Source organism: Pinus tabuliformis, chromosome Q (assembly GCF_031772625.1).
Source record: "Pinus tabuliformis cultivar Carrire ecotype Pingquan chromosome Q, CPIR1, whole genome shotgun sequence".
NCBI lineage: Eukaryota > Viridiplantae > Streptophyta > Pinopsida > Pinales > Pinaceae > Pinus > Pinus tabuliformis.
Window position 1 is genome coordinate 1,079,444,257 of NC_142296.1, and position 27,425 is coordinate 1,079,471,681.

At 38.0% G+C, this 27,425-nt stretch overlaps 1 protein-coding gene and 1 pseudogene across 1 annotated transcript; one reads left to right on the plus strand and one right to left on the minus strand.

The window, feature by feature from the left end:
* Positions 1 to 958: 958 nt before the first annotated feature.
* LOC149223272 (chaperonin CPN60-2, mitochondrial-like) lies at positions 959 to 26,547 on the minus strand (annotated as a pseudogene).
* Positions 26,546 to 26,989, plus strand: LOC149223273 (uncharacterized). The gene has a single exon (XM_089387852.1). The coding sequence runs from the start codon at positions 26,546 to 26,548 to the stop codon at positions 26,987 to 26,989; it is 444 nt and encodes a 147-aa protein (XP_089243978.1).
* Positions 26,990 to 27,425: the final 436 nt, after the last annotated feature.

Sequence of the window (27,425 nt, forward strand, 5' to 3'; positions counted from 1 at the left end):
AAGGGTTTGATCCTTGAGAGGAAGAATGCCATTTATGTTCTTTCCAATTCTTTCTAGTTATAATTGTTCTTACCATGATTGTCATTGTTTGGTGGAATAACTCTGTCTTTACTAAACTTCCTTTACCATAGTTTCAGGATTGCCTAAGAATTACTGGTCTCTAGATATCCTATGGTAGGAGTAACTCCAATTCCAGGCAAGCTTTACTCCACCACTAAGGGAAGAATCCATGGGCTTCTGCTTGGCAGTAAAGGGGCTTGTTGGTTAGTGGAAGTCTATCATCCATTGCGTCGTGTCGTTTGGCCAAGTCTAGTAGTCATCACATCCTTTGGTAATGAGAGTTAGAATCGATCTCTATAGACAATGCAGGTTTTGTGCTGAAGATGCTCAAAGTTGGTTATTTGAGTGAATCATTCAGAGGGGAAATAATGCAAATGCTTATAATACGATGTGTGTTTGGAACTGTTGAGATTATGCTCAAAGTTGGTTATTTCAAAAATTAAGTATTTCAAACCATTCATTATTATTTTTATTAAAAAAAAAACCTCAATAAGAAAAATTAAATATTATGTAACAGGTCAGATAGTTTTATATTCTTGCAATTGAAATCCTTGTTTGATCCATAAGTTACAAATAACTCAGTTCCTCTAATTTGATCCATCATGTCCTCGTTGGAGCTGAGTTTCACATTCCTTGAAAGGATTGAACTGTCAAGAGGTTGCTGATTGGCTTGGCTACTTTATTAAATTTCTTGTATATTTTCTTTTACCTATGCCTCTATCATTCTCTTCACCAAAACTTAGATAGCTTGTTCTAATGTGCACAATATTGTCTTTCAATAAATGGTATAATAATAAACACGAGATTTCAAGAATGCTCTTCACCAAAACTCAGATAGCTTGTTCTAATGTGCACGATATGGTCTTTGAATAAATGGTATAATAATAAACACATGATTTCAAGAAGAAAGAAGAAAGTCTTTGGTAGCATCGTAGCCAAGGTCAAGATTATCTTGCTCCAGTAATTTCCCAACTACCACTGCACCTTTGACACCCACATCTCCAAAAATGGTATATGAAGGCATCTTCAATGCATTATGAATAATTTGCACTCCAATATTTTGGTCAAAGTTACCAATCTGACGTTTTTCTAGCTCCTTTGTCACATAAAGAAGAGAAACGCTACCTCCTGGCATAATACCCTGCTCTACCAATGCCTTCATGGCATTCAAGGAATCTGTGGCTCTGTCCTTCTTCCCCCCTACTTTTGCCTCACTAGCTCCACCAATCTTTAGAACTGCAACTCCTCTTGAAAGGTTTCCCAACCTCTCTTGATACTTTTCCTTATCATAGTCTGTTGTGTTGGCTTCAATGGTGGCCCGAATCTACTCACATCTTTCTTCTATAGCCTTCTTATCACCACCTCAATCAAGAATAATAGTGTCATCCTTTGATGCAGTTACCTTCTTTGCTAAACCAAACATAGCAACTTCAAGCTTTTCAAGCTTCATGCCAAGTTCTTTTTAAATCATTTGATCACTAGTAAGTACAACAAGGTCCTCCAAGTTGTCTTTTCTATTTTCTCCAAAGAAGCACTGAGAAGATCTCTTTGCTTATTCAAGAGCTCTTTGCTTATTCAAGGTCAGCACCATTTTCCAGACAACTACATTCAAATTTAAAATTTTCTTTTCATGTATCAGAATTTGAGCATTCTCTAATTCACATTTTTGGGCCTTATCATTTGTGATAGTTATGACTCCCATCATGGACACCATCTTCCCATCTGCAATAGTTATGACTCCCACCTTTCCAACTTTTTCCATTGCTTTGGAACTCAGTTCACCAATTTCCCTTTTACCAATCAGTTCAACAATTTTCCTTTTACCATTTGCTGAGATGGTGCCTACCTGTACAGTTTCCTTGGGTGTGTTTATCATCCTTTCTCTACTTTTCAAATGTACCAAAACTACATCAATTGCCATGCTAATTCCCCATTTCAATTCCATTGCATTCATCCCAACTGCAACTGATTGCATGTGACTTACAACCTTCTGTGAATACTGTACGAGTACGGATGGTCGTACAGGTAGTGCCATCTCCTGCAACATCGTTTGTAGCATTGGAAACTTGCTTCACAGTAATGCATAACCATTTTTTAACTTGTCACTAAACTCATTTCTTTTTGCCACAATAACACTATCCCATTTTTTAACTTGTCACTGAACTCATTTCTTTTTGCCACAATAACACCATCCTTTCTTACTTTTGGAGAACAATAATTTTGTTTGATAACAACATTGTGACCCTTTGGTCCCATTGCCACCATTATAACATCTCCCAGTTGTTCCACACCTTACAACATTGTAGCTCTAGATTCAACACCAAATCTAATATCTTTTGCTTTACTTCCTTAGCTCTGGATTCAACCCCAAATCTGATATATTTTGCTTTACTTAATTTCTAGAATTGTTTGTTGGAGATACTACACACCTAGGACCTTCATCACTGGCACATGCAGACACATAGTTAGAGCATGGGACTACATGCAAGATCCTTTATCCATGATTTACTCCCTGATTTTCTCCTACTTTTACTCTGCAACTGGCTAGTTCTTCTGCATGATTTACTCCATAAATTGCTTCTCCTTTTAATCCACAACTAGCTAGTTCTTTTGCATGATTTACTCCCTGATTTTCTCCTCCTTTCACTCTGCAACTAGCTAGTTCTCTTCAAAACTTGTTGTAGGTGTTTGTCCTCTCATTGGTCACCACTATGGCGCATTACCTTGGGATCTTCACCCAGTAATGCTATATCATGAGCATTGTAACCTATTTTCTGAATCAATCATTCTTTTTGTTCTTTTCATTCTTTTATTGTTTTTTCTCTACAAAGCTGTGTGTTCAACCTTTACTAGCTAGATTCATCTATGAAGGTTTTCTAACACATTTATAGGGTATCAGAGCCCATAAGTTGCTAAATAAAAGGTACACCAGTAATTTGTTTTTTAGGCATTACAGCTTGGAGATCGATTATCGACAGTAAAATGGAGTTTCCCAAAGCATCGATCCTAACACTGTACAACTATCATGAATGGATGGACTAAATGGCTTGATACCTTTGTCAGAAAGGGTTGTACACGATTATCATGGCTGCAAAAGTGGAACCCACTTTAGCCATAGAGAAATCTAAGTACCTCAACCACATATATGAGGCCCACGGATCCATATGCATGTGCATCTCCCCAAAGTTGCAGTTTCATCTATCTGTCTACAATACTCCCAATGAGATTTGGAAAAAGGTTGAAGAACTCTACGGGAAACATGATGAGATGAAAGGACATCTGTTCACAGTGGAGCTGCTCTCATTGGATCCATGGAAGTATGACAAAGTTCAAGACTTCTTCACCAAATATAATGATCTATTGCTACAACTCAAGGGTTTTGGAATTGACAAATCCAAGGAGGAGAGTCGCTAAGTTCTCTCTATTATGTTAAAGCTCAGACCAGAATACTCCATCTTCGTGTCTACATTTCATTCAGTAAGGCTTGCAACAGGTAAATCCTACACTATGCCTTCTCTCAAAGATTTCATGGAGTCCCTCACTTTTGAGCAAGATAAACTCATTGGCATGGTGAAAATCAAACCTCTAAAAGCGCATGCACTTGCTGTGCATGATGGCAACCACATTAAAAATCACAAATCTGACTCAAATAAGAAAAATCAGTAGCAAAAAGACAAGGGAAAAGTGCAATCCCATCCAAAGAAGGAAGAGTACACCAAGCCCTTCAACGACTCCTCCAGTTCCGGAAATGAGAAAGGGAAGAAAGGAGACAAATGCAGCTACTGTCACCAAGGATTCCATCCAGAATCCTCCTGCATGAAGAAACAAATTGAGCAAATGGTAGAAATCCTTCAGAAGCAAAACCTTGGGGACCACATCCCTCAGGGTGCCAAGATGAAAACTAAGGATCCACAACATGGGAAAGGTAATAATTTTTATGCTTTAGTTGCAATTAACTCTTCCTCCGATGCATGGATTATAGATTCTAGTGCATCACATCATATGGATGCTACAAAGGAAGTCTATTCCTCTTTGGATGCATGCAAAGGACCTCCCATCCTCATGGGAGATGACTCACCTATTCAGGTCACCGGAAAAGGTAGAGTGGAACTTTTACACAAAAGATTTGAAGATGTGCTTCATGTTACAAAAATTTTGGTAAACCTGCTTTTAGTTTATCAGATCACTCATTCTACCACTAGAAAGAGATTTGAATTCACTCTAGATGTAGTGAACATATATGATCTATATAGTAGGTCCAAAATTGCAACCGATAAGGTTTACAATGGAGCTAGACTCTATAGATTTTCTAAATTTATTGAATTTGAATCCTCCTTATTGCTTACACATGCTGATGATAGTAGTAGGCTTTGGCACGAGAGGTTTGGTCACTTAAATTATAGGTATATGCAGCAACTAAGAAAGCATGAGATGGTGGAAGGCTTGCTAAATATCAGTTTCTCCAAATGAGTTTGTGAAGGGTGTGTCCTTGGAAAACATCTTGGAGAAAAGCTTGACATCAACAAGACTCACAAAGCATCCTCTCCTCTAGATCTGATACATAGTGATCTCATGGGGCGTTTTCCTCATCCTTCCATCAACAAACCAAGGTATGTGCTTACATTTATTAATGATTTCTCACTGTATACTTGGGTGTATCTTCTCAGGGCCAAATCTAATGTTTTTTGCACACTTTGAATATTTCAAAGCACTAGTTGAGACACAGTTAGAGAGAAAGATCAAACCCCTCCATACAGACAATGGGGGGGAATATGTTAACACAACACTTAAGAACCTTTGCCTTGAGTTTGGCATACAGTTGCAACACATGGTTCTATACACTTCGTAGTAGAATGAAGTTGCTAAGAGAAAGAATCGATATCTTAAAGAGATGGCTTCCTGCATGCTGCATGCTAAGTCACTACCTCATAAGCTATGGGATGAAGCACTTAATTGTGCTAACTACATCCAGAACAGATCTCCTCATAGGTATGTCAAGGATCGGACCCCCTTTGAGACTTGGAGCGACGCTAAACTGGAGGTCACCCACTTCTGTGCTTTCGGCTCCTGAGCATGGGGGAAGATCCCCTCTGAAAAGAGGAAAGCTCTTGATCCACAAAGCACTGAGTGCATCTTTGTTGGATACCCTGATGGTGTGAAGGGATATCGACTCCTGATTTCCTCTACGGACAAGCTCATCATTGAGCAAAGTGTCAAATTTGAGGAAAGTCTCTCGCATGCACCTCAATTGCCGCATGTAGACACCTTTTATCTACCTCATGTCTGAGATGATGAGTCAGTACACTCAGATGTAGAAAAAAAGCATGCAGATGCCAAGGTAGATCATGTAGATGCAGAGACAGAGTATTCAAATACAAATCCAGTGCATGCATACGATGATCCACATCGAAGCCTAGATCAGGCTTCCAACAGTGAATCGCCTTCCCCTGTCATAAATTAGAAAATAAGGAGCATAAGTGAGATATATGCACAAAACCACCTAGTTGCTAGAAATGGTCTTGCGGGGGATAATTATGATTCGTGGAGGACTAGCTCAGTGTTTATTGATTCTCCTCTTGCCCTCACTGCCACTGCACCAATGCCATCCTGACATTGTCATTTGGTTCAGTCTTCTGATCCACAGTCTTACGTTGAGGATGTTGGGCATCCCTCTTGGCAGTCCGCCATGGAGGAGGAGTAGAACTCCCTTCTCAAGAACTAGACATGGGATCTGGTCCACCTTCCTTTAGGAAGGAATCTTGTCTGATGCAAATGGGTCTACTGCACCAAGAGTGTTGCAGATGGGAAAATCACCAAAGAGAAAGCTAGGCTAGTAGCCAAAGACTTGGAACAAGTGCATGGCATTGATTATGACGAGACCTTTGTTCCAGTAGCAAAGATGGATTCCATATGCCTTGCACTTGCCATTACGGTTGCCTGGGGGTGCGAAGTACATCAGATGGATGTGAAGAATGCCTTTCTTCACAGAGACCTATCTCAGGAGATCTTTATGGAGCAGCCACATGGTTTCATTCAGGGTTCATCTTTGGTCCGCAAACTGAAGAAATATCTCTATGACCTTAAGCAGGCCCCGAGAGCTTGGTATGTGAAGATGGATTCTTTTCTCTTATCACAATGCTTCGAAAGATGTAAGTCTGATCCAAATGTTTACATGCTCAGGACACATGATTCTCTTCTTATCTTAGTTTTGTGTGTGGATGATCTCCTGATCACCGGCAACTCAGCTTCAACCATTGCTGCAGTCAAGAGGGCCTTGCATGATAGGTTCTTGATGATGGACATGGGTCCATTACACTTCTTTCCTGGTCCTGAGATTAGATAGGATGCCGCAGCATCAAACTCTCTCAGGCTAAGTATGCATAGGATCTCCTTGAAAGATTTCACATTACCGACTACAAGCCAGCATTGAATTATTTTCTATCTGGGGTCCGCCTTGAGGATGGAGGTGACACTCCATTAGTTGACAATACTCTCTACCAATAGCTAGTGGGGAGCTTATTGTACCTCACCCACTCCAAACCAGATCTCTCATATGCAGTAGGGTCAGTTTCTAGATACATGGAGGAGCCACATGAACTACACTGGAATGCTGCCAAGTGCATCCTCTGATATGTGGAGGGCACCATCACCTTTGGGATTCACTATGCAGTAGGCACTGCATTGAATCTCCTTGGCTTTGCAGATTCTGATTAGGCAGCAAAAACATTGATCGCAAGTCCACCTCCGAATATTCTCTCAGTATAGGGTCTGGCCCTATCTGTTGGTCGAGCAAGAATCAAGCTGATACTGCTTTGTTTTTAGCTGAGGCCAAGTACAAAGGAGTAGTCAACATCAACATTCAGGTTCTGTGGCTACAACACTTCCTCATTAAGTTGGGCATCCAGTTCCACCAACCCATTGTCATCTGGCATGACAACTAGAGCACTCTCAAATTTTGCAGGGATGTAGTACAATGACAACGAACAAAGCACATAGAGATCCATATGCACTACACCAGAGACATAGTACATGATCAGGTCATTGATTTGCAGTTCTGTCCTTCAGCAGAACAGACTGCAGACATCTTCACCAAGACATTCACTAAGCAGAAGTTTCACTCTTTGCGCGATCGTCTTGGAGTGAAGGACACAGTGGCTTAACAACTGTCTTTTATTCCTCTTTTCTTTTGATTACATTGTATTTGGGCAGGGGTTCCCATGAGGTTTTCCATATTTCCTCAATTTTATTACAAGTTTCATTGTATTTTGGGTGACCTTTAGCCTTAGTTTCTAGGGCCCATTTTCTGTTTTTCCCCATAGTGGTGTTCACAGGGGGTGTTGCACCTAGGACCTTCATTACTGGCACATGGAGACACTTTGTTAGAGCATGGGACTACATGCAAGATCCTTTTTGCATGATTTAATCCCTGATTTGCTCCTCCTTTCACTCTGCAACTAGCTAGTTCTTCTGCATGATTTACTCCCTAATTTTCTCCACCTTTCACTCCGCAACTGGCTAGTTCTTCTGCATGATTTACTCCCTGATTTGCTCCTCCTGTCACTCTGTAACTGGATAGTTCTCTGTAGAACTTGCTTTAGGTGTTCAGTCCTATCATGAGCATTGTAACTTATTTTCTGAATCGATCTTTGTTTTTTTTCTTTCTATTCTTTTAGTGTTTTTTCTCTGCAAAGTTGTGTGTTCAACCTTTACTAGCTAGATTCATCTGTGTAGGTTTTCTAACAAATTTACATTGTTTTGTTTTTTGGTGCAATGGGTTCTTTGCTTCCTGCCTGGTCGTGGCCTCACTTCTTCAGGGTTAAACACTAGAAGTGTAACAAAAAAATACAGCCAAAATAAGCTAATTTGCCTAAATTACAGCCAAAAAATAAGCAACAAATTATTACAATATGCCTAAGACAAAACTTACTTCAACACTAGATTTAGCTTAATATAATATGCCACAGAGATTGAAACGAAAGGTATTTTTCATTGTAATTAAAGCTTGTTGTTGCTCATTCTAATTAAAAGTTGTAATCTAAAAAGCCATTAACCATTGTTCAACACGTTTGGGCTTGACTACCCGACAGGGACTACCACTACCTCCAACAATTGTTTAATATAATTATCTAGCCCCAAGTGTCATGGGATAAGTGATTTAAAAGTTTGTAATAATAGTTTTACATGTTAATGGTTACTTTTTGTGGAGTACTGAAGAAGGTATGTTTTTATTGATTATTTTGTCATCTTTTCTTTAGAACTCGTAACATCTTTGCACCATGAACTAGGTAGATAATGGGAAATCATGACAAATCCATATGATTTATCTGCAACATGAAAACACTAATAATTTCCATTTCTTATGCAGGAAAAGGGAAAAACTAAAGATTGCCGCTCCAAAGAAAAAGACAGGGCCAAGCTAACCGCTGTCCCTTTGGCGGGGAACCATATGCAAACAAGACAATCTAAATTAAAACATCTCAGCCAAGGAAAGTAAAAGAAGATATCGACATGGCGCAAGAAGATGACCAGAGAACTGAGGATTAATAGCTTGGCGAATCCCTTAAGATGTTTTGATCTTGAGGGATCGCTGCTTTAACTATTTTCGCATCTTTGATATCTCCGCTTTAGCTGTTATAAGTAGGGGCAACACTACTAGCCCGAGGGAAGACTGTTAACTTTTATGTAACTTTGTTTTGTATTTGAAACTTTGATCATCGACTCTCGTCGAGAGGTGATCCATTGTAACTATGTTTTAACGCTTTAATATAAATTTGGTTGTTGTTCCATATGTGATTCTAGAATAATCTCAAGCGGCGTGTCCCTGGAGGCTAAGGGTCTAGCCCTGGTGGAACACTTGGTCCTGTACCATTACATTTAGTTCATGTGTGGTTTGCATTATCAGCTTTGATCGGTAATTTGGTGTGTTTTGTTATTTTATATCACATCTCTGTTATATTTACAATATCATTCCCTGCAACAGGAAAGTCGTATTGTGCGTTCCGACCTTATAACGTATTGTTGTTCCTTTATGTCATTAATGTAACATTAATATTCTTTACAGAATGCTATTGCTATTCAATTGTAGAGTAACTGAGCTATAATATTCTTAAGTTGGTATTACTATATTCGTCTATGGTTTATACTTCATACGATTGTTGTTCAATTGACATTGCCCTTCCATTATGAATTACGATCGTTATCCTTTCTAACTAAGATCAATATTTGTGGTATCAAACTCAGATTACTGTTTCTTTTAATATCTTTGTATGTTGTGTGAGTTATCTATTTTGGTACTGTATATTCGTCATTGGCGCTAAGCGTTGTTCTGTATTACATTAATAATTGATTGTCGTTCCATTTCTATTTTCTGTCTGATTTACCCTTTCAGTGAAGGTTGTCATCTGATTTTTGTAGGATACGATTACCACATTGTTTCCTGTAGATTAAGGTGTTTTTGTTCATTAGAATTAGTTGCTGTTACATTTCTTAATTGTTGTTCCATTTCTTGTTATTTGTGTTATTGTTGCCTCGGTGTGTGGAACAATCTGAAACTGTAGTGGGTGTTGGCATTTGTTGTCTAGTCCCTAGATTGATGATCTGTTCCTTGATTACCTTTATTTACATCAGTTTCCAAACATATGAGTTATTGCTACAGGACCCTTGACTGATAAATTGCTTAGTTTTCCAAGTGCATGATTTAGGTTTTAAAGTATTTTGCTGTAAGTAGATTTTCTTTCAAGCATCTGTTTACTCTTGTATTTCCTTGAGCACTATACTACTAGCATTACTCTAACAAATGAAAGCCTCAAACTGAGTACATTGTTTGAGATAAAAAATCATTCCTGGATTGACAAGTTAATGTGAGATAATTAGAGGTGAAAAAGACCCTTTTTACGGCTTGACATTTTGGCACCGTTGTCAGGGAAGAGTGCAGCCATTTGTTTCTTTTCCAGAGTAGTGTAAGAACCTGTTAGGAAAGAGCTAGGTTCTAAAAATGGAAGGTAAGAACCTACATGTGGAGTATGTAATAGCCCTGCTCCCTTGCCCGCTTTCCAACAGACTCGTTGTTGTTTTGTTTGGGTAGAATCTAGCGGTTGATTTGTGTGCATGTCTAAGCAGAAAAAGCCAAAAAGGAAACCCAAACCTCTACCCAAGCCTGATAGAGCTAAGGGGCTAGTGACCCTTGGCTGATCGACCTTTATAGACGAAATCCTTAAGAAAGAAAAATCTCAGCCTTCAGTAGGACCTAGAAAAGTTACTTCTAGACAGCGTACTAGTTCCCTTCAGGCCACAGGATCACCATCTATAGCCTTTGCTGAGGTCCATAGTCAAACTGAAGAGCAAGATTTTCAAGAAATTGAAAATTCTAGCCTAAAATCATCGCAGGAAGGGAACCTTAGCAATCTCTATGAAGGAAGAGGAGAAATAGGAGAAGCTAAATAACCAAAATCTCCTCTTAGGGTAATTCAGCCATTAAGCAGCCTAAATAAGGGAAGTGCTGCAAAAATCATTTATAATGAAATCCAAGAATTTCAATCCCCTCAGACATTAGGCACTCTCATCATCCCAGATAAAGGAAGTGTTGTCACGGCCATTCCCATTAGAGCCATTCTCCCTCGACAAGCTAGGAATACCCTCGTAGATATCCCAGAAGGCTATTGGCATATATTTGACCAAATGGCCCAGAATCAGCCTAACACCCAAACCTCTACACTGCAATACCCCATTGTGGATACTGCAGCCAATGCACCTATGAAAGCAATTCCCCTCCAGCATATCCCTACATTCCATGGCCTTACATCAGAAGATCTGGATGCATTCCTGTTTGAATTTGATGTGCTGTGTAGAGGATATGACTATACCACCCATCCCCAGAAACTGAAATTATTTCCCTCTACATTAAAAGGAGCCGCTTTAAGATGGTATATGGGATTAGGTGGTGGTGTTATAAATAATTGGGACCAAATGAAAGAGTCTTTTCTAAAAAGGTATCAGGACTATTGCAAGTCTCGAGAGTTAAAAGATGAAATATTTCAAATGGTAGCTAAACCAAATGAAACATTAGAAGAGTATGTTGAACGATTTCAGTATAATCTTCAAAGATCTCCTTATGCATCATTACACTTACCTGATAATGTATTAAAAACAACAATAATTAGGGGAATGAAGGAACAATGGATTAAGACATTAAACATTATAGGAAAAGGAGATATTTATCAAGAAAATTTTGCTGACATTATTTATTTATGTATCAGGAGCTCGAGAGACAACACAAGGCTAAAACCAGTAGAACATGATCGATTTGTAAGAGATAATAGAATCTCGGCAGAAGGAGTAACTCGTGCAGAAATTGGAAATTTATTGGAAAATTTTAAAACTGACATATTGGGGACGCTGACAACATAACTTGATATTATGCAGGCCAAACAAAAGCAAGCAGAAGCATAATAGAGTTTGGCAATCTTCTGTCCTAGATGCAGAAAGAAACACAACCACAAGGAGTGTCCATTAGATGGAGTTCAAGTTTGCATCATTTGTACAAAAGCACACTCCACAGAAAGCTGCCCCTCACTCCCTGGATTGAAAGCAGTATATAAGGAAGCAAAAGAAGAGCCAGAATCGGTGTATCTACTTAATCAGCGCCGTCAATGGCAGCCGCGACAAACAGGTATGTTTTCAGACCCAGCTTCTTCGTTCCAGCCTCTGCAATATCATGCTCAACAATATAATTCAATGTGGAAAAATCAACCTTCCTTCTCGAATTGGTCACAACAATCATTCCCTTGATCATCTACATGGCCGAATCAAGCAAGCCAACCCAATTGGCCAAATTTTCCCTATACCCCACCATATTGGAAAAACAATGTTTATCCACCGCAATGGACCCCTCCTACCTCACAAAGTCAAACCTGGCAGACAAATTGGAAAAGACTGATGAATCAGCCAGCAGGAACTATCCCGCTCCCTCAACCTACACTGCCAGCCCTGCAACAAAACCCCGAGTCTAATTTAAGGCCGCAACTCCTAGCCCAACCCAACCCCAATCCGAATAACAAACCGGATCTAGTCCTTTCAAATAAATGAAACACGAGAGATAGGAACCAATCTAAGGGAGTGTAATGACGTTCAATTAAGATCTGGGCATATCATTGAAATAGAGGGAGATAAAACGGCTCAAGTTGAAAATCAGTTGCCTGTAGAACAACTATTACAAGAAGGGGATGTGGCTAGACAACAAATTCATGATCTAGTAACCAAATCCTCTCCTCCATTCCCAAAATGCTTAATTATACCTCGACCTATAAAATATCCTGATTTTCACATTCTAGGAGAATTAAAAAACCTGTACATATCGCTCCTCCAAGCCATTCAAGACATCCCGATATATGAAAAGACTATCAAAGAACTATGAATAAAGAAGCCAAGGAGGACAATAACAAATAACCCAAAAGTCCAAGTAGTTGGCACTTTATCTGACTTATTATCAGGAAAAGAAACACCCGTTAAATACGAAGACCCAGCAAATCCAATAGTAACCATACAAATCCATGGTCAAACCTTCTCAAATTTCTTGGTTGATCTAGGAGCTGCAATTAACATCCTAACAACCACGACTTGCCAAAAACTTGGCATTACATCAGTAGAACCGACCTCCAATTTATTAGAACTGGCTGATCGATCTATAGTTAGGCCAGAGGGCACACTACAAGGTGTCATGGTATTTGTTGATTCCTGGAAGTATTCGGACGATTTTCTGATAATACACCCCAAAAACCAACTAGATGGCCATCCATGGATCTTAGGCAGACATTGGCTCGCAACTGATGATGCTTATATTGGCTGCCGACAAGGTAATATGACCATTACTAGGGGGACAAATATTAAGAATCTGGCTTTATACCCCCCAACGCAGCCAAGTGTCACAATAACAAAAACTATCAAGCATCATGTATCATACCTCACCGAAAATATCAGATATCCATTAACCATACAAGAGGCCCTCGATTTCAAAGACCAAACAGAAGACGATGCCATTAATAATTTCATTAGTGAAGCTGAACTGAGATCCCACTTACAATGTCACACGATAGAAGCAACATTTGATAATGAATTAAAAGAGGATCTTCTTAAAGATACAAATGATCAAACAATACCTACTACCTCTCTTTCGAATAGCAAGATTGTGGAAATTGAGCTAGGGAAGACATTAAACATTAATGCCAACCTGACTTCCAAACAAGAAAAGAAGCTCATCCAATTATTGAGGAAACATAAAGAAGCATTTCCATGGGACTGCCCTGATATCAAAGGAATTGATCACCAGTTATGTACACACCACATATACATAGAAAAGGATGCAAGACCTGTTCGCCAACCACAAAGGAGACTTAATCCCCATCTAAAAGACGTTGTAAAAGCTGAACTTCAAAAACTTCTAGATGTTAAATTCATCTACGCTATCTTCGATAGTAAATGGGTCTCTCCACTTGTTGTGGTACCAAATTAGAATGTAAAGTGGAGGATTTGTGTAGACTATAGAGAATTAAACAAAGCAACAAAAAAAGACCACTTTCCCCTTCCATTCATTGATCAAGTATTAGACACTCTAGCAGGAAAGAAATTCTTTTCTTTCTTAGATGGCTTCAGTGGATACATTCAGATTCAGATTGCCCCTGAAGACCAAGACAAAACCACTTTTACTTGTCCCTAGGGAACATTTGCCTACGGAGTTCTACCCTTTGGCTTATGCAATGCTCCTGCCACATTTCAAATAACTATCCTCAGCATTTTTTCAGACCTAATAAATAAGGGGCTCGAAGTCTACATGGATGATTTTACACCATACAGAGATGATTTTGACCCAGCATTGGACACACTGGAAAAAGTCCTGCAGCGCTACATTGCCACCAGGCTTTGCTTAAACCGTGAAAAATTTTATATGGTGATGACTGAGGAACTCATTCTAGGCCATTATATCTCAACAGCCGGAATACAAGTAGACCCCGCCAAAATTCAAATAATTTTGCTAATTCCCACTCCTACTACTCAAATAGAGGTACGCAGTTTTTTTGGATTCTCTGATTATTATAGAAGGTTTAGAGAACATTTTTCACATATTGCTGCACCTCTATATGCCCTTACCGGTAATGTTCGCTTTCTTTGGACAGAAAAATGTGACCGTGCTTTTCAGGATCTGAAGAAGCTTCTGTCCACAACTCCAGTCATTCGAGGTCCAAATTGGGACCTGTCATTCCAAATTTCATCAGATTCCTCAGATACAGCCATTGGAGCAGTCCTTGGGCAGGAAGAAGATAAAAAACCATATGCAATTTATTATATTAGCAAGAATTTATCCCCTACTAAATTGAATTATACTGTTACTGAAAAAGAATTTCTAGCTATAATACATGCTGTCAATAACTTCAGGCATTACATTACTCGATATCTTGTTATTTTATACACAGATCACTCTGCCATAAAATATTTAGCGAATAAACCAATCACAAATGGTAAAATAACTAGATGTCTAATTTTATTGTAGGAATTTGATATTACAATCAAGGACAGACCCGGAAAAGAAAATCCTGTAGCTGACTTTCTCTCGCAAATGCGAAAACCAGTGGATGCAGCTGTAGTTGAAGACCAATTTCCAGATGAGCATTTGTTTGTTGTTACTGTTAAAACACCCTAGTATGCTGATGTTGCGAATTAATTAGCAGTAGGTAAATTACCAAAGCATCTGATCCCCAATGAACGAAAGCAGATTTTCCAGTGAAGTGCTAGATTTTCCTGGATTGGGGGCTACCTGTTCCATACAGGAGCAGATATGCACATCAAGAGATGTGTCCGGGAGGATGAATTTTTGATATTTTGAAATATTTTCACGACGGACCATGTGGCGGACACTTTGCCGATAAGAGAACTAGACATAAGGTGCTGCAAATAGGGTATTATTGGCCTACGATCTTCAAAGATGCAAAGACGTTCGTTCAAGCTTGTGACAATTGTCAAATAGCAGGATGCCTTTGTCAGGCCGATGAAATGCCCTTGAACCCACAACTGGTTATTGAACCATTCGAGCGATGGGCACTTGATTTTTTTGGTCGAATTAATCCATCCTCAAACTAGAAAACATATATGCTGGTGGGAACAGAATATGTCACCAAATGGGTTGAAGCAGAAGCATTACCGAGAGATATAGAGGATTCTGTCATACAGTTCCTGTTTCATATGTTTGTGCGATATGGGCTTCCAAGAGACATAATTATAGACGGTGCACCATAGTTTGTTGGTAACAAGATTGCTGCAACACTTAAGAACTATCATATCCAGCATAAAATTACTACTCCATACCACCCACAAGCAAATGGTCAAGTAGAAAGCAACAACAAAATAATAGAAGAAATCTTGATAAAAACCATTTCGTCACATAGACGCGATTGGGCTACAAGACTACCAGAAGCCTTGTGCGCCTACAAAACAACGTGGAGAAGCACTACTGGATATTCACCATACCAATTGGTGTTTGGAAAACAACCTATTTTCCCCATAGCATTTGAAATCCAAATGCTGCAAACAACACAAGAAGTAGGCCTAGATCTAAACGAGGCACATATTGATAGATTACAACAAATCAATGAGCTGGATGAAATTAGGATCTCTACCCTTCAACATACTGCATTAATCCAATAGCAGTGAGCTAAATGGCATGACGCTCTCATTAAAAACAAAGTCTTCCGCAAAGGAGACTGGGCGCTCTTATACAATTCCAGGTTTCAGGATTTTCTGGGAAACATCAGACTCGCTGGCTGGGGCCATATGAAATCCAGAAGGCACATGATAATGGCACCCTAACTCTAGTCACTTTTGACAGATCTGGACATACCTTTAAAGTAAATGGCCACTGAGTTCGATTATACCGCAAACCACTTACTCAGGAATCCTTCTGTCAGCGACTATGCGAGGACTCCGATATGCAAATTCTACAGGAGGAAGATTGTTGTAGAACAATCCTCCTCACCTGTGATTTGTTAAGTGATTCACCTATTTTTATACTTTGTACATAATTTCTTTGTTTGCTGAATCAATTTCTATATATATTTTCTTATTTGCCTTTTTTTCTGTTGCTCCTTTTCAGAAGAAACAATGCTGTCATTTTGTTGTTCCTTTTATACAGAGACAACATTTGTGTACACTTTTGTCCTTGTGGCTATTCCTTTTTCAAAAGAACATCACCTTTTTTTTCCGTCGTTCCTTTTTCATTTTCATTTTGCATTTCATTTTCTAAAGGAACGACATTTGAGTGTTCTGCCACTCCTTTTTCAAAGGAACAACACTTTTGATTTTTGCTGTTCATTTTTCAAAGGAACGACATTTGACTTTTTTGCTGTTCCTTTTCCAAAAGAACAACACTTTTTATTTCTGTTGTTCTTTTTCTAAAGGAACAACACTTTTTATTTTTGTTGTTCCTTTTCCAAAGGAATGAAATTTGACTTTTTTACTGTTCCTTTTCCAAAGGAACAACACTTGTGATTTTTGTTGTTCCTTTTTCAAAGGAATGGCATTTGGGTTTTTTGTTGTACCTTCTCCAAAGGAATAACACTTTTTGATTTTCGCTGTTCCTTTTCCAAAGGAACACCATTTTCATCTTTTCTGTTCCTTTTTCCAAAGGAATGACACTTTTTAGCACTTGCGTTTCAACCGTTCCTTTTCTAAAAGAACGACACTTTTGGTTTTTGTTGTTCCTTTTCCAAAGGAACGACATATTCTGTTTTTGATGTTCCTTTTTCCAAAGGAATGACACTTTCAGCTTTTGTTGTTCCTTTTGCAAAGGTACAACACTTGTATTCCTTTACCCTTCCTTTTTCAAACAACAACATTCTTGTATTCGTTTTACTTATGGCTAAAGATACCTGTTGTCCCTTTTGTTTCAGGTGTTTTTGAGCATAGCTATACACTCATGCAATGGATACAAAGCTAGAGCATATTGAAATCAACAAATTATATAAAATCGCTACTTTTACAAGAAATTGTTGTGAATTGATAAAGAGGAACGAAGGAAGGACACAGTTATTCATCACTTTTGCTGTCATTACCCCACTAATACTGACATGATTGGTCATATTTATCATGTTGGTTCTTTTTAAATTCTCATAATCTTCTTGGATCATTATTAAGGAATAAGAGCAAATGGTTTATATTTTTCTATTGAGATGCTAAGACTTCTTCCACCATTCCTACTCTTAAGGAAGGCCAAACCACCCTTTGTGTATAAATAGGAAAGCATTTTATAAAAAAGAAAAAAAAGAATGTTTTGAATTGTCAAATGCAGGATAGGGGTTCTCATTAAGAGCCATCCTACCATAATCATAAGGAAGAAAGTGAAGTAGCATTCCCACTATGGCCACCACACCAGGGATATGGTCCAAGAGGCACGTAAGAAAAAATAAAGAGTCCTTGGAACAGGAGGTCTCATCATGAGCCGGCTTGCCCACCTTTCACTCCTTCCTGGTGAATGGCATTATGATTTAACTGGTTACCAAGCCAGCATAATGACCTCTGTTTTGACACTCAACAATACTTCCTAGGAATACACAAAGGATCATGGTTCCATGGGTGAAACAAACAACTCTGCCAAGGTTATGGATACCTGTCGACAACAAAGCTCTGTCAATGGTATTGAAGTCAGCTTTCTTATACACCAATAGTAATCATTAATAACATTCTCTGTCTTAGACCTTTGCAATCTGTTAAATAACATTATGCATATCACTTCCCTGAACCATTAAAAAATGAAAATGCATCATAACCAATCATGATGGAAAAAGTAGACAATGATTTCATTACACTCATTGTGCACGTCAACTGTCCTATCATCCCAGCCTCGAATCATGTAACCACACTTTCTTATTTATTAAGCGATCCTATGATACACATCAACTTCGGTAACCTGCTCAATTTGTAAGCATGGGATCTTGGCATACACTGTTCCTTTATGAACCTATACCAGAACAGATCGGCCTGCCGCTCCTTCATTTGATGACCGAGGATGGCCTAGCACATTGTCAGGGGGGGGGGCTGACTTCATAATTTGCTGACATACATGTCAGGCTATTATTCGGCAAACATGGCTATTATTCGGCAAATTATCACTCGGGAATAGCAAGGCTTAACGGTATCTCATTTTTGAATTTGCATGCCTTGCTCTTCCTAAGATATTTCTATATCATAGTCTGAAAAAATTAGTAAGATCTGAACGAGCCTTGTGATTTCGCTATTTTCTCTGTGTTTTCAATAGTTTTAATAGCTTGTTGTTCCATTGCCATTTTTGTGTTTTTACAGTGAGCTAAAGGATGGGAGGAAGGTCAATTCAAAGAGAACCACAAGTAATGACAGTTTCTGATGTTGCACAGGAAATCCTCGCAAGGGCAGGATGGTTAGTCTGTCTTAATCATTTACAGGAATCCAACGAGACCGTGGCAATAGAATTCTTGCAGAACTTGCAAGAATACCACTCCATAGTAAGGGGAAAACACATAACAGTTACTAATGATGTAACTGCAGGGGTCTCGGGATTGCCAGCCATTGGACTTGTGTGGACTCTAAAGAAGGAGAGTCTGCAAAAGATCATGAAGATCTTCCAGGATGAAGTCCAGAACCTGACAGTCCGAGGAAAGGGAGTCCTGCCAGCAGCATTAGGAGAGCCAAGGGCAGAATTAGAAAGGATCATCCAAAGCTACATCACCTGTGAAGGCAGAAAAGACATGGTAAGACCACGACACCTTAAACTCTCAGCTGTATTAAAGAGAAATGCTTTGTGAACCTACCTGCATTTTTAAATTCATTACTTCATGATGTCGCCCAAAGCATGAAAAAGTCACAGCATGTGGAATTGGTAGTAAGTCACCATAGGCTGATATGGCTGATAGTTAGCCATACTCTTGCTTAGAAACAGAGCAACTGGGAGGAGCTAATTACTACAACAGATGGGGTGCAAATTTTGCCAGCCCCAAAATGCAAACATAGTACCAGTACACCAAATAAACCATCAAAACGGAGAAAATTAGTTACATTTGCACGGATTAGAGGGAGGTTGGAAAATCCCCAAGGGAGTACCAACCAGCCTGTGGAGATAGATGACTCAGGGGACGAGCAACCCCTGCAATTGGAAGGAGAAGAGAATGAGAAAGAAGTGGAAGGAAATGAGGAAGGAGAAACGGAGGAAGAGACCGAACGACCTGAGCAAGTGGAGGCAGAGGCAGAACAACGCGAGGAGAGTCCATTACAAAATCAATTGCAAGAGGAAGAATTGGCCAAAATTCTAGCCAATATGGGTGAATATGGCCAACCCCTCAGCCCGCTAGGCCTTAAGATTGAGGAAGAACCAAAAGAGCATTCTGCTCAGGATAAAAATGCACCCAAGGAATTGTGCAACGAGGAAGAAAACGAAGAGAATCGTTATGTTGGTGATGTAAGTATGACAAGAGAAGAAAATGATGATGATATAGAAGGGGAACAATCCGCTCCCAGCTAGACTACACTAGAAGAATTTCATGAAGAAGAAGGGGTGGATAAGGAAGTTACCCAAGAAGTAACAGAGCCAGCTAGGGTTTCTACTCCTGAGCAACCTGAACAAACTAGTGAAGGAGCAAAACTTGGGAACTGGTCAAGATAATAGTCCAGGCCCGAGTAAAGAGACAACCTTTCCTTCTAAGGAAACAAAAGAAATCAAACGATTAAGAAAGGAACAACAAAGATTGCTAAATGTGATAGCTCGACTTCGACAACAAATCAGGGTTTTGAGAATGAGAAAGAGAGCAAAAAGAACTTCAGGGGGAAGACATGCAACCACTCTGGTGAAACCCCCCAAGAAAAAGATTCGAAGAACCCCTGTTCAGCCTGCTATTCAAAACCTAGTCGAAGAACAATCTGATGTTCAAACCGTTGTTGAAGAACACTTTACCGTTCAAAACCCTGTTAAGGTACAGGATGTTGGTCAAAAGAAAAAGGAAAAACATTTCACTGTTGCTCATGTTGAAGTGCAAACAAATGATATACAGGCCTGTGACAAGGAAGTTTAGACATAGGCACAATCCTCTGAAGAGATACAGACTATAAACACAAGGCGACGCAATAGGAAGATTCAAGTAAATCTTCCACTAACCACCACTGTATGGGACAACGATCTGAGGACAGTAACCCTATGAGATGGTTTGATGCAAGCCCAACAAGCAGTAGAAAAACTCAAGGAACAAACGGTTTCTCGAGAAAAGTATGAAGAATTACAACAAGAGCTAAGGAATGTCAATTTATCTGAAAGCCAGGCCTTTGAAGGATGGCGAAAAGAACAACAAAAAGTCACAAAGGTAACTCATAGATTAGATGTAGTCATTAGATGGATGGATACCTTATGCTCTTTATACATCGGCGTCCTAGCATGTAGAGCCCCTGCCAAGAATTATGCCTTGATTCTAATGGAATGACATTTGCAATTGAAAATTAAGGCCGTCAAAGCAGGAGCCCCTCTACAAATTAATATTATTGATGATTTTATCAATTGTTGTAAGCACTATGGAGTAAAGTTTCAAAGACTACTGTGTGAATTCTATCTGCATAACCTTGTTTTAGATCAAGAGATAGAGAAGAATCCCAGCCCTTTCATTGGGGATATCCAACTGCAGGAATTTATTTCGTTTGGAGTTAATCAAATCAAATGGCTTAAAGCCTATAATGCCTTCCAAAGACAAGAAAACGGATTAGACTTTTGGGTAAGAGTTGAACCTAGAGATCCATTACAGTTATGGAACAAACGCAGGAGTGTCATGAGGACTCCGGGCATGATTGACGCATTAGGACCCATTCATACAACAATCAATCAGCAAGGGATAGAATACTTCTTTACCATTAAGGACCTTGCCATTGCAACTGCTAAATTTCGATATCAGACCTCTAATCTGAACATCCAACTGAGGGAACAATTTAATTACGAGAACTTTAAGTTAGCTGCTAATCGTTTGAACCTCTATGGTCAAATTATCTTGAGGGCAGTGCCACCTTGGTTAGGATATAGGTTTCAGAGTCCGATTATTTGGCACCCTGCACCTAGATACCAAGCCCTGTATGAAATTCCTGAGGGTTAGACAGGCCATCTTTTTGAACACCTAGTTAGGCATCATGGCTTTAGACCACCACATGAACTCCCATCTCCAACCTACTCTCTCATTGCCTTACATGTCAACTACAATGTTTTCATGAGGGCATGAAAAAGGTTAAGCAGGGGGGTGTGTGGAGTACTGAAGAAGGTATGTTTTTATTGATTATTTTGTCATCTTTTCTTTAGAACTCGTAACATCTTTGCACCATGAACTAGGTAGATAATGGAAAATCATGACAAATCTATAAGATTTGTATGCAACATGAAAACACTAATAATTGCCATTTCTTATGTAAGAAAAGGGAAAAACTAATGATTGACGCTCCAAAGAAAAAGACAGGGCCAAGCTAACCACTGTCCCTTTGGTGGGGAACCATATGTAAACAAGATGATCTAAATTAAAGCATCTCAGCCAAGGAAAGGAAAAGGAGATATTGACTCTGCGAAAGAAAACGACCAGATAACTGAGGATTAACAGCTTGGCGAATCCCTCGGGATATTTTGATCCTAAGGGATCACTGCTTTAACTATTTTTGCATCTTTGATATCTCCGCTTCAGCTATTATAAGTAGGGTAACACTACTAGCCTCGGGGAAGAATGTTAATTTTTATGTAACTTTGCTCTATATTTGAAACTTTGATCATCGACTCTCATTGAGAGGCGATCCATTGTAACTCTGTTTTAATGCTTTAATATAAATCTAGTTGTTGTTCCATCTGTGATTCTGGAATAATCTCAAGCAGTGTGTCCCTGGAGGCTAAGGGCCCGGCCCTAGTGGAACACTTGCTCCTGTACCATTACCTTTAGTTTGTGTGTGGTTTGCATTATCAACTTTGATCGGTAATCTGGTGTGTTTTTTTATTTTATATCATAGCTCTGTTATATTTACAATATCGTTCTCTGCAACAGGAAAGTCGTATTGTGCGTTCTGACCTTATAACGTATTGTTGTTCCTTTAAGTCATTAATGTAACATTACTGTTCTTTACAGAATGATATTGTTGTTCAATTGCAGAGTAACCGAGTTGTAATATTCTTAAGTTGGTATTACTATATTCATCTATGGTTTATACTTCATACAATTGTTGTTCAATTGACATTGTCGTTCCATTATGTATTCAGATCGTTATCCTTTCTAACTAAGATCAATATATGTGGTATCAGAGTCAGATTACTGTTTCTCTTAATATCTTTGTATACTGTGTGAGTTATCTATTTCAGTACTATATATTCATCATTGGCGCTAAACGCTGTTCTATATTCCATTGATAATTGATTGTCATTCCATTTCTATTTCCTGTCTCATTTACCCTTTCAGTGAAGGTTGTCGTCTGATTTCTGTAGGATATGATTGCCGCACTTGTTCCTGTAGATTAAGATGTTTCTGTTCATCAGACTTAGTTGTTCTTACATTTTCTAGTTGTTGTTCCATTTCTTAATTGTTGTTCCATTTCTTGTTATTTGCGTTATTGTTGCTTCGGTGTGTAGAACGATCTGAAACTGTAGTGGGCGTTGGCATTTGTTGTCTAGTCCCCAAATTGATGATCTATTCCTTAATTACCTTTATTTACATCAGTTTCCAAAGGGATGAGTTATTGCTACTGGACCCTTGACTGATAAATTGCTCAGTTTTCCAAGTGCATGATTTAGGTTTAAAGTATTTTGCTGTAAGTGGATTTTATTTCAAGCATCCATTTACTCTTGTATTTCCTTGAGCAGTATACTACTAGCATTACTCTGACAAATGACAACCTCAAACTGAGTACACTGTTTGAGATAACAAATCATTCCTAGATTGACAAGTTAATGTGAGGTAATTAGAGGTGAAAAATACCCTTTTTATGACTCGACACTTTTCTCATATTTTTGAAGAAAGTATGGTACAACGACATTTATGAAAATAATTTAAAAAATATACAAAGTTGAAAATATTTTCATAAGTGATAGAGTTCCAATTATTATTGTAAATATTTGGTTTCAATTATTTTTTATTTGGTTAATAAATTAGCTCTCAACTTATCCTACCATCCTCAAAATATTCAGAAATATGTCTTCATTTCGTTGCATGTGATAAATAGACACGATGAGCTAAGTGGTGTCTCTTTGCAAATTGGTGTTACAACATATCCTTACATACCTCATCACAATGTCCCAATTTCTGACAATTTTATGGGTATCATTTTCCATCCATACCCTTAAGAAGGACTACAAAGGTTCAAGTTGCAGAGGCCTGCATAAGGCACCAACAAGAGGTTCTCAAAACATTGAAGGAAATCTTTTTATAACTCGAATTAGGATGAAAGAACATCACATCAAGTAAGTAGTGAAAGGGAATTAGAGGTGGAGAATTGGGTATTTTTGAATATACAACCATATAAATAAATGCCCCTCAAAAAATAAAATAAGGACAATAAATTAACACTTAGGTATTATGGCCTCTATAATTTTTTGTAGAGTATTATAAAAATTGGAAGTATATTCATCTTCATATGTACGTCAAGTATTCCATGTTTTTTTTTAAACAATCCTTGAAAAACAGATTAAGTAGTTGTGAAATGAAGTAATTACTGAGCATGTAGTGAAATGGAAGAACCTACAAGGTGACATGAGAAGTTGAGTTATTCATGTAGAAACACTAGTAACTAGAAATTGCACCAAATGTTGTAAAAGAAATGCCGTAAGGTAGTAGCTAGGAAAGAGTAAAGAGCATTGAATTGTTACTCTTCCATGATCTCTTCCATGATTACAGTGAAAGTGTCACCAGATGTTGCCAAAGGAGGGTCACAAGACAATAGCTAGGAAAGAGTAGCATTAAATCGTTACTCTTCCATGATGAAAGTGAAAATGTCACGAGATGTTTCTGAAGGGTGTAAATAGAATTTTGGATCTTAGTTAAAGAGGGAGGTCTCAAGAATTGCATAATTGACATGACAAGAGTATTGACAATATAAGGTTCTCTCTTGTTGGTTATTTGGTATAGTTGCCAAAGAATGGATTGTAAAGATAGCTAAGACCCTGATTTGGTCTTTTGGTTAGACATCAATATATATCTGCACCTGAAACTCGTGTTTGAAGTATCTTCCTACTTTAATGGTTGGAATTTATCCACATCCTATTTTGTATTTTCCAACTTCATTTGCATTCAAGATTTCTTGCAATTGATATAGCTTTGTTGGGTGTCATTCAAATCCCATCTACATTGTTCCCCCAATTCCAACTCTAGCAAACATTTGTATCAATATGTTTTTTATCACTATGTTGTGGATCAGACCATAATGAACTGTTGTCAATCAAATCATAGTGACCTGCCTCGAATGATTTTGGATAAATTATAAGAATATCAAGTTGAAGCCAAAACATGAACCTTTTTGAACTCAAGGATATTGAAAATCTCAAATTTCGATAATCTACCATATGTATAGTAAATTTGAATAATGAAGATGGAACCATTTAGTTATTGAATCTTAGAAAGGTCTATGATCCTAGACTATGATACAAAATCCTTTCCAATTGATGATATCAACAACCCATGAACAAGTGACTAAAGTTTCTTTGGAAATTCGGATTCATTTCCAAATAAAAATCTGCAAGATTTCACTTTTAACTAATAAAGATTTAACATAGAACATCCTTCAAAAAATATACTAATTAGTTAGCTCATGCTCCTTGCTTCTAATTTTCCTTTCAAAGCACTCCATGTAAAAATAAAGTTTCCTTTAAAGAAACACTTCTTTGAAAATTTTCATGAGATTTGTAAAGATGGACTTTAATACTTTCTGAACCTCTACCTTTTTTCAAATCTATTTATATTACTTTAAGTTTTTCAAAATTTGATGAAATTAAATTTAAATTTTATAATAAAACTAAAATTATAATTAAATTTGGAATTCAATATTCAAATAAACATAAATGAATCATATATATATTTATATTTATCTAAAAATTTATTTTAAAAATAATTATAATTCCAAAACCAAAATTTCATTATTATAAATGAGAAGTTACATAATTCTATTAAAAACGGTTGTTTCCTTGAGAAAGGGAGTCAAAACTGTGTCTAACCCAGAGAACAAAGAAATAGAGTAGAATAGATAGAGCAACATAGGTGCATAGAGGTAAAGAAACATGGCTTAGCCTTTACTATGGCTCATATAGAACGTCTATCCTTGATCACAAAACAAGCCAGAGAATGTCCAACAGGGATTTTAGAGCTCAAAAGAGCCTGAATTATATATAGAACGTTAGTAAAAAAATTCAAAAAGAATTCTGCGAGGGAAAGAGGGGTCCCCCTTTTGGACAAAGCATCCATATCCATGTTTTTTTCATTATACACATGGAAGAAAGAAATGTCATTGTAGGAGGAGCGGAGGGTAGCTATATTTTCCATCTAATGGTGCAGTAAAGGAATGTCAAGAGAGTTCCCCTACAACTAATTAATGACAATCTTAGAGTTTCCAACAATCCCTAATGGAATTAATGGTGAGCCAAGAAGCACTCTCATGTAGTGCCCATAATGCCACTATCTTTGCCTGACCATTTGTACCACCACCCCTATTCCTACACCCAGTTTAATAGAAGATAAATTTCCTATTAGGGCAGAGCTTAATAAGTGCTCAGCATCCACAATAACCATCAACTGAGGTTCCATCAAAGAAACCAAAAGGAAAATGTTCCCTGAGATCATGAAAGTGAACAATAAGCGGAAAACACCAAGCGGTCCAAAGACCAATTTCAAAAAAATGGCCAACAATTTTGACACTAGTAAAATGGCAATTTAAGATCCAGTTCTCAAAGAGAAAAGAGTTTCTGGAATACCAGATCCCCTAAAGAACATACAAAGAGATCCCGTAATAAAGTCTTTGATTAGTAAACCAATACAATAAGCATTCCACGATGGAGGACCATTCCTCGTCTATCCTCATATTTAGCGAAACAGCTACGTAGTCCCAAATGACCTTAGAAAAAGGGCATTCCAGAAAAAAGTGAACAATCAGGAATTGTGTCATCAACGTGTGAAATTTAAACGTTAGGATTTGCAATATCTTATGCAGATGTAATAACACATCACAAATTCCTTCGGTACACCAATTTTTTATATAAACACTTCAATTTTTTAAGTCTATCTTTCGCAGATACGAGTCTCTAACTCGATGTTTTTTTGTTTTCTATGATTTTCCTTTAGAGAAAATCATTTTTCCATGATACTTTCAGAAGGGAAAAGGTAATGTCCGGTTCACACCTTTTATCTTTCCTTTGTTTTCTATGATTTTCGGAAGAGCGGAGCAGATAACAAATTTGTCACGTTTCCTGCCAGGTTGTTCGCCCAACGCCATGTGTTCGCCATCGTGGCTTCAAGTTCTGAGGAACTCAAGTTATGATCATGAAGCCGCGTCCTACCCCTTTTATTTCAAGTGGATTCGCCGGGATATGAAGCCTTGGGCCAAGAATGGAATTACGTTGGTCATGGTGGAAGCTGCAAAGAAATCTGCAAATTTCAGGCTGACGATTGTTAATAGCAGGATGTATGTGGAATCGTATCGAAAGTCTTTTCAGACCAGAGATCTGTTTACATTTTGGGGAATTGTGCAACTGCTGAAGTTCTACCCCAAAATGGTTCCAGACTTGGACTTGATGTTCAATTGTGAAGACAAGCCCGTTTTGAAACGAGCCCATTATAGTGATCCAGCCAACTCTCCTCCCCCACTGTTTCATTATTGCGGAACCAAAGATTCTTTTGATATTGCATTTCCAGATTGGTCTTACTGGGGATGGTAATTTTGAATAAGTGTTGAGTTGCTATTTTTATCATAGAATTGAAATATTTTCAAAATATAATAGAGATGAGATTTTAGAATATTTTAGAAATTTGACTCAAATATTGAAATAATTTAGTTTAACTTTTAAAATATTAGAGAAATTTGATAAACAAGATTGAAGAAGTTTTTGACTATTCAAATATTTTGAAAATTTTACACTAAAAATTAAAGCATTTTAACTTTATTCTTATTTATCAGATTTCTAAAATGCTCATGTTTATCAAATTTTCAAAATATTCTTTTTATTTTTCAACAGAACAAACCAAACTTGAAGCCAAGATTAGGCCACCAAACCTATGGGGACCAAACTCCCACCTCACCATTGAACCACCGCAGCAGGACTAACCCTCATCCAGTATTTAGGACAACGTCATTGAGTATTTGTAGTTTCAATA

Bases quoted from the DNA above. Each gene is read 5' to 3' on its own strand.
- LOC149223273 (XM_089387852.1), top strand. From the start codon at position 26,546: ATGTGTTCGCCATCGTGGCTTCAAGTTCTGAGGAACTCAAGTTATGAT.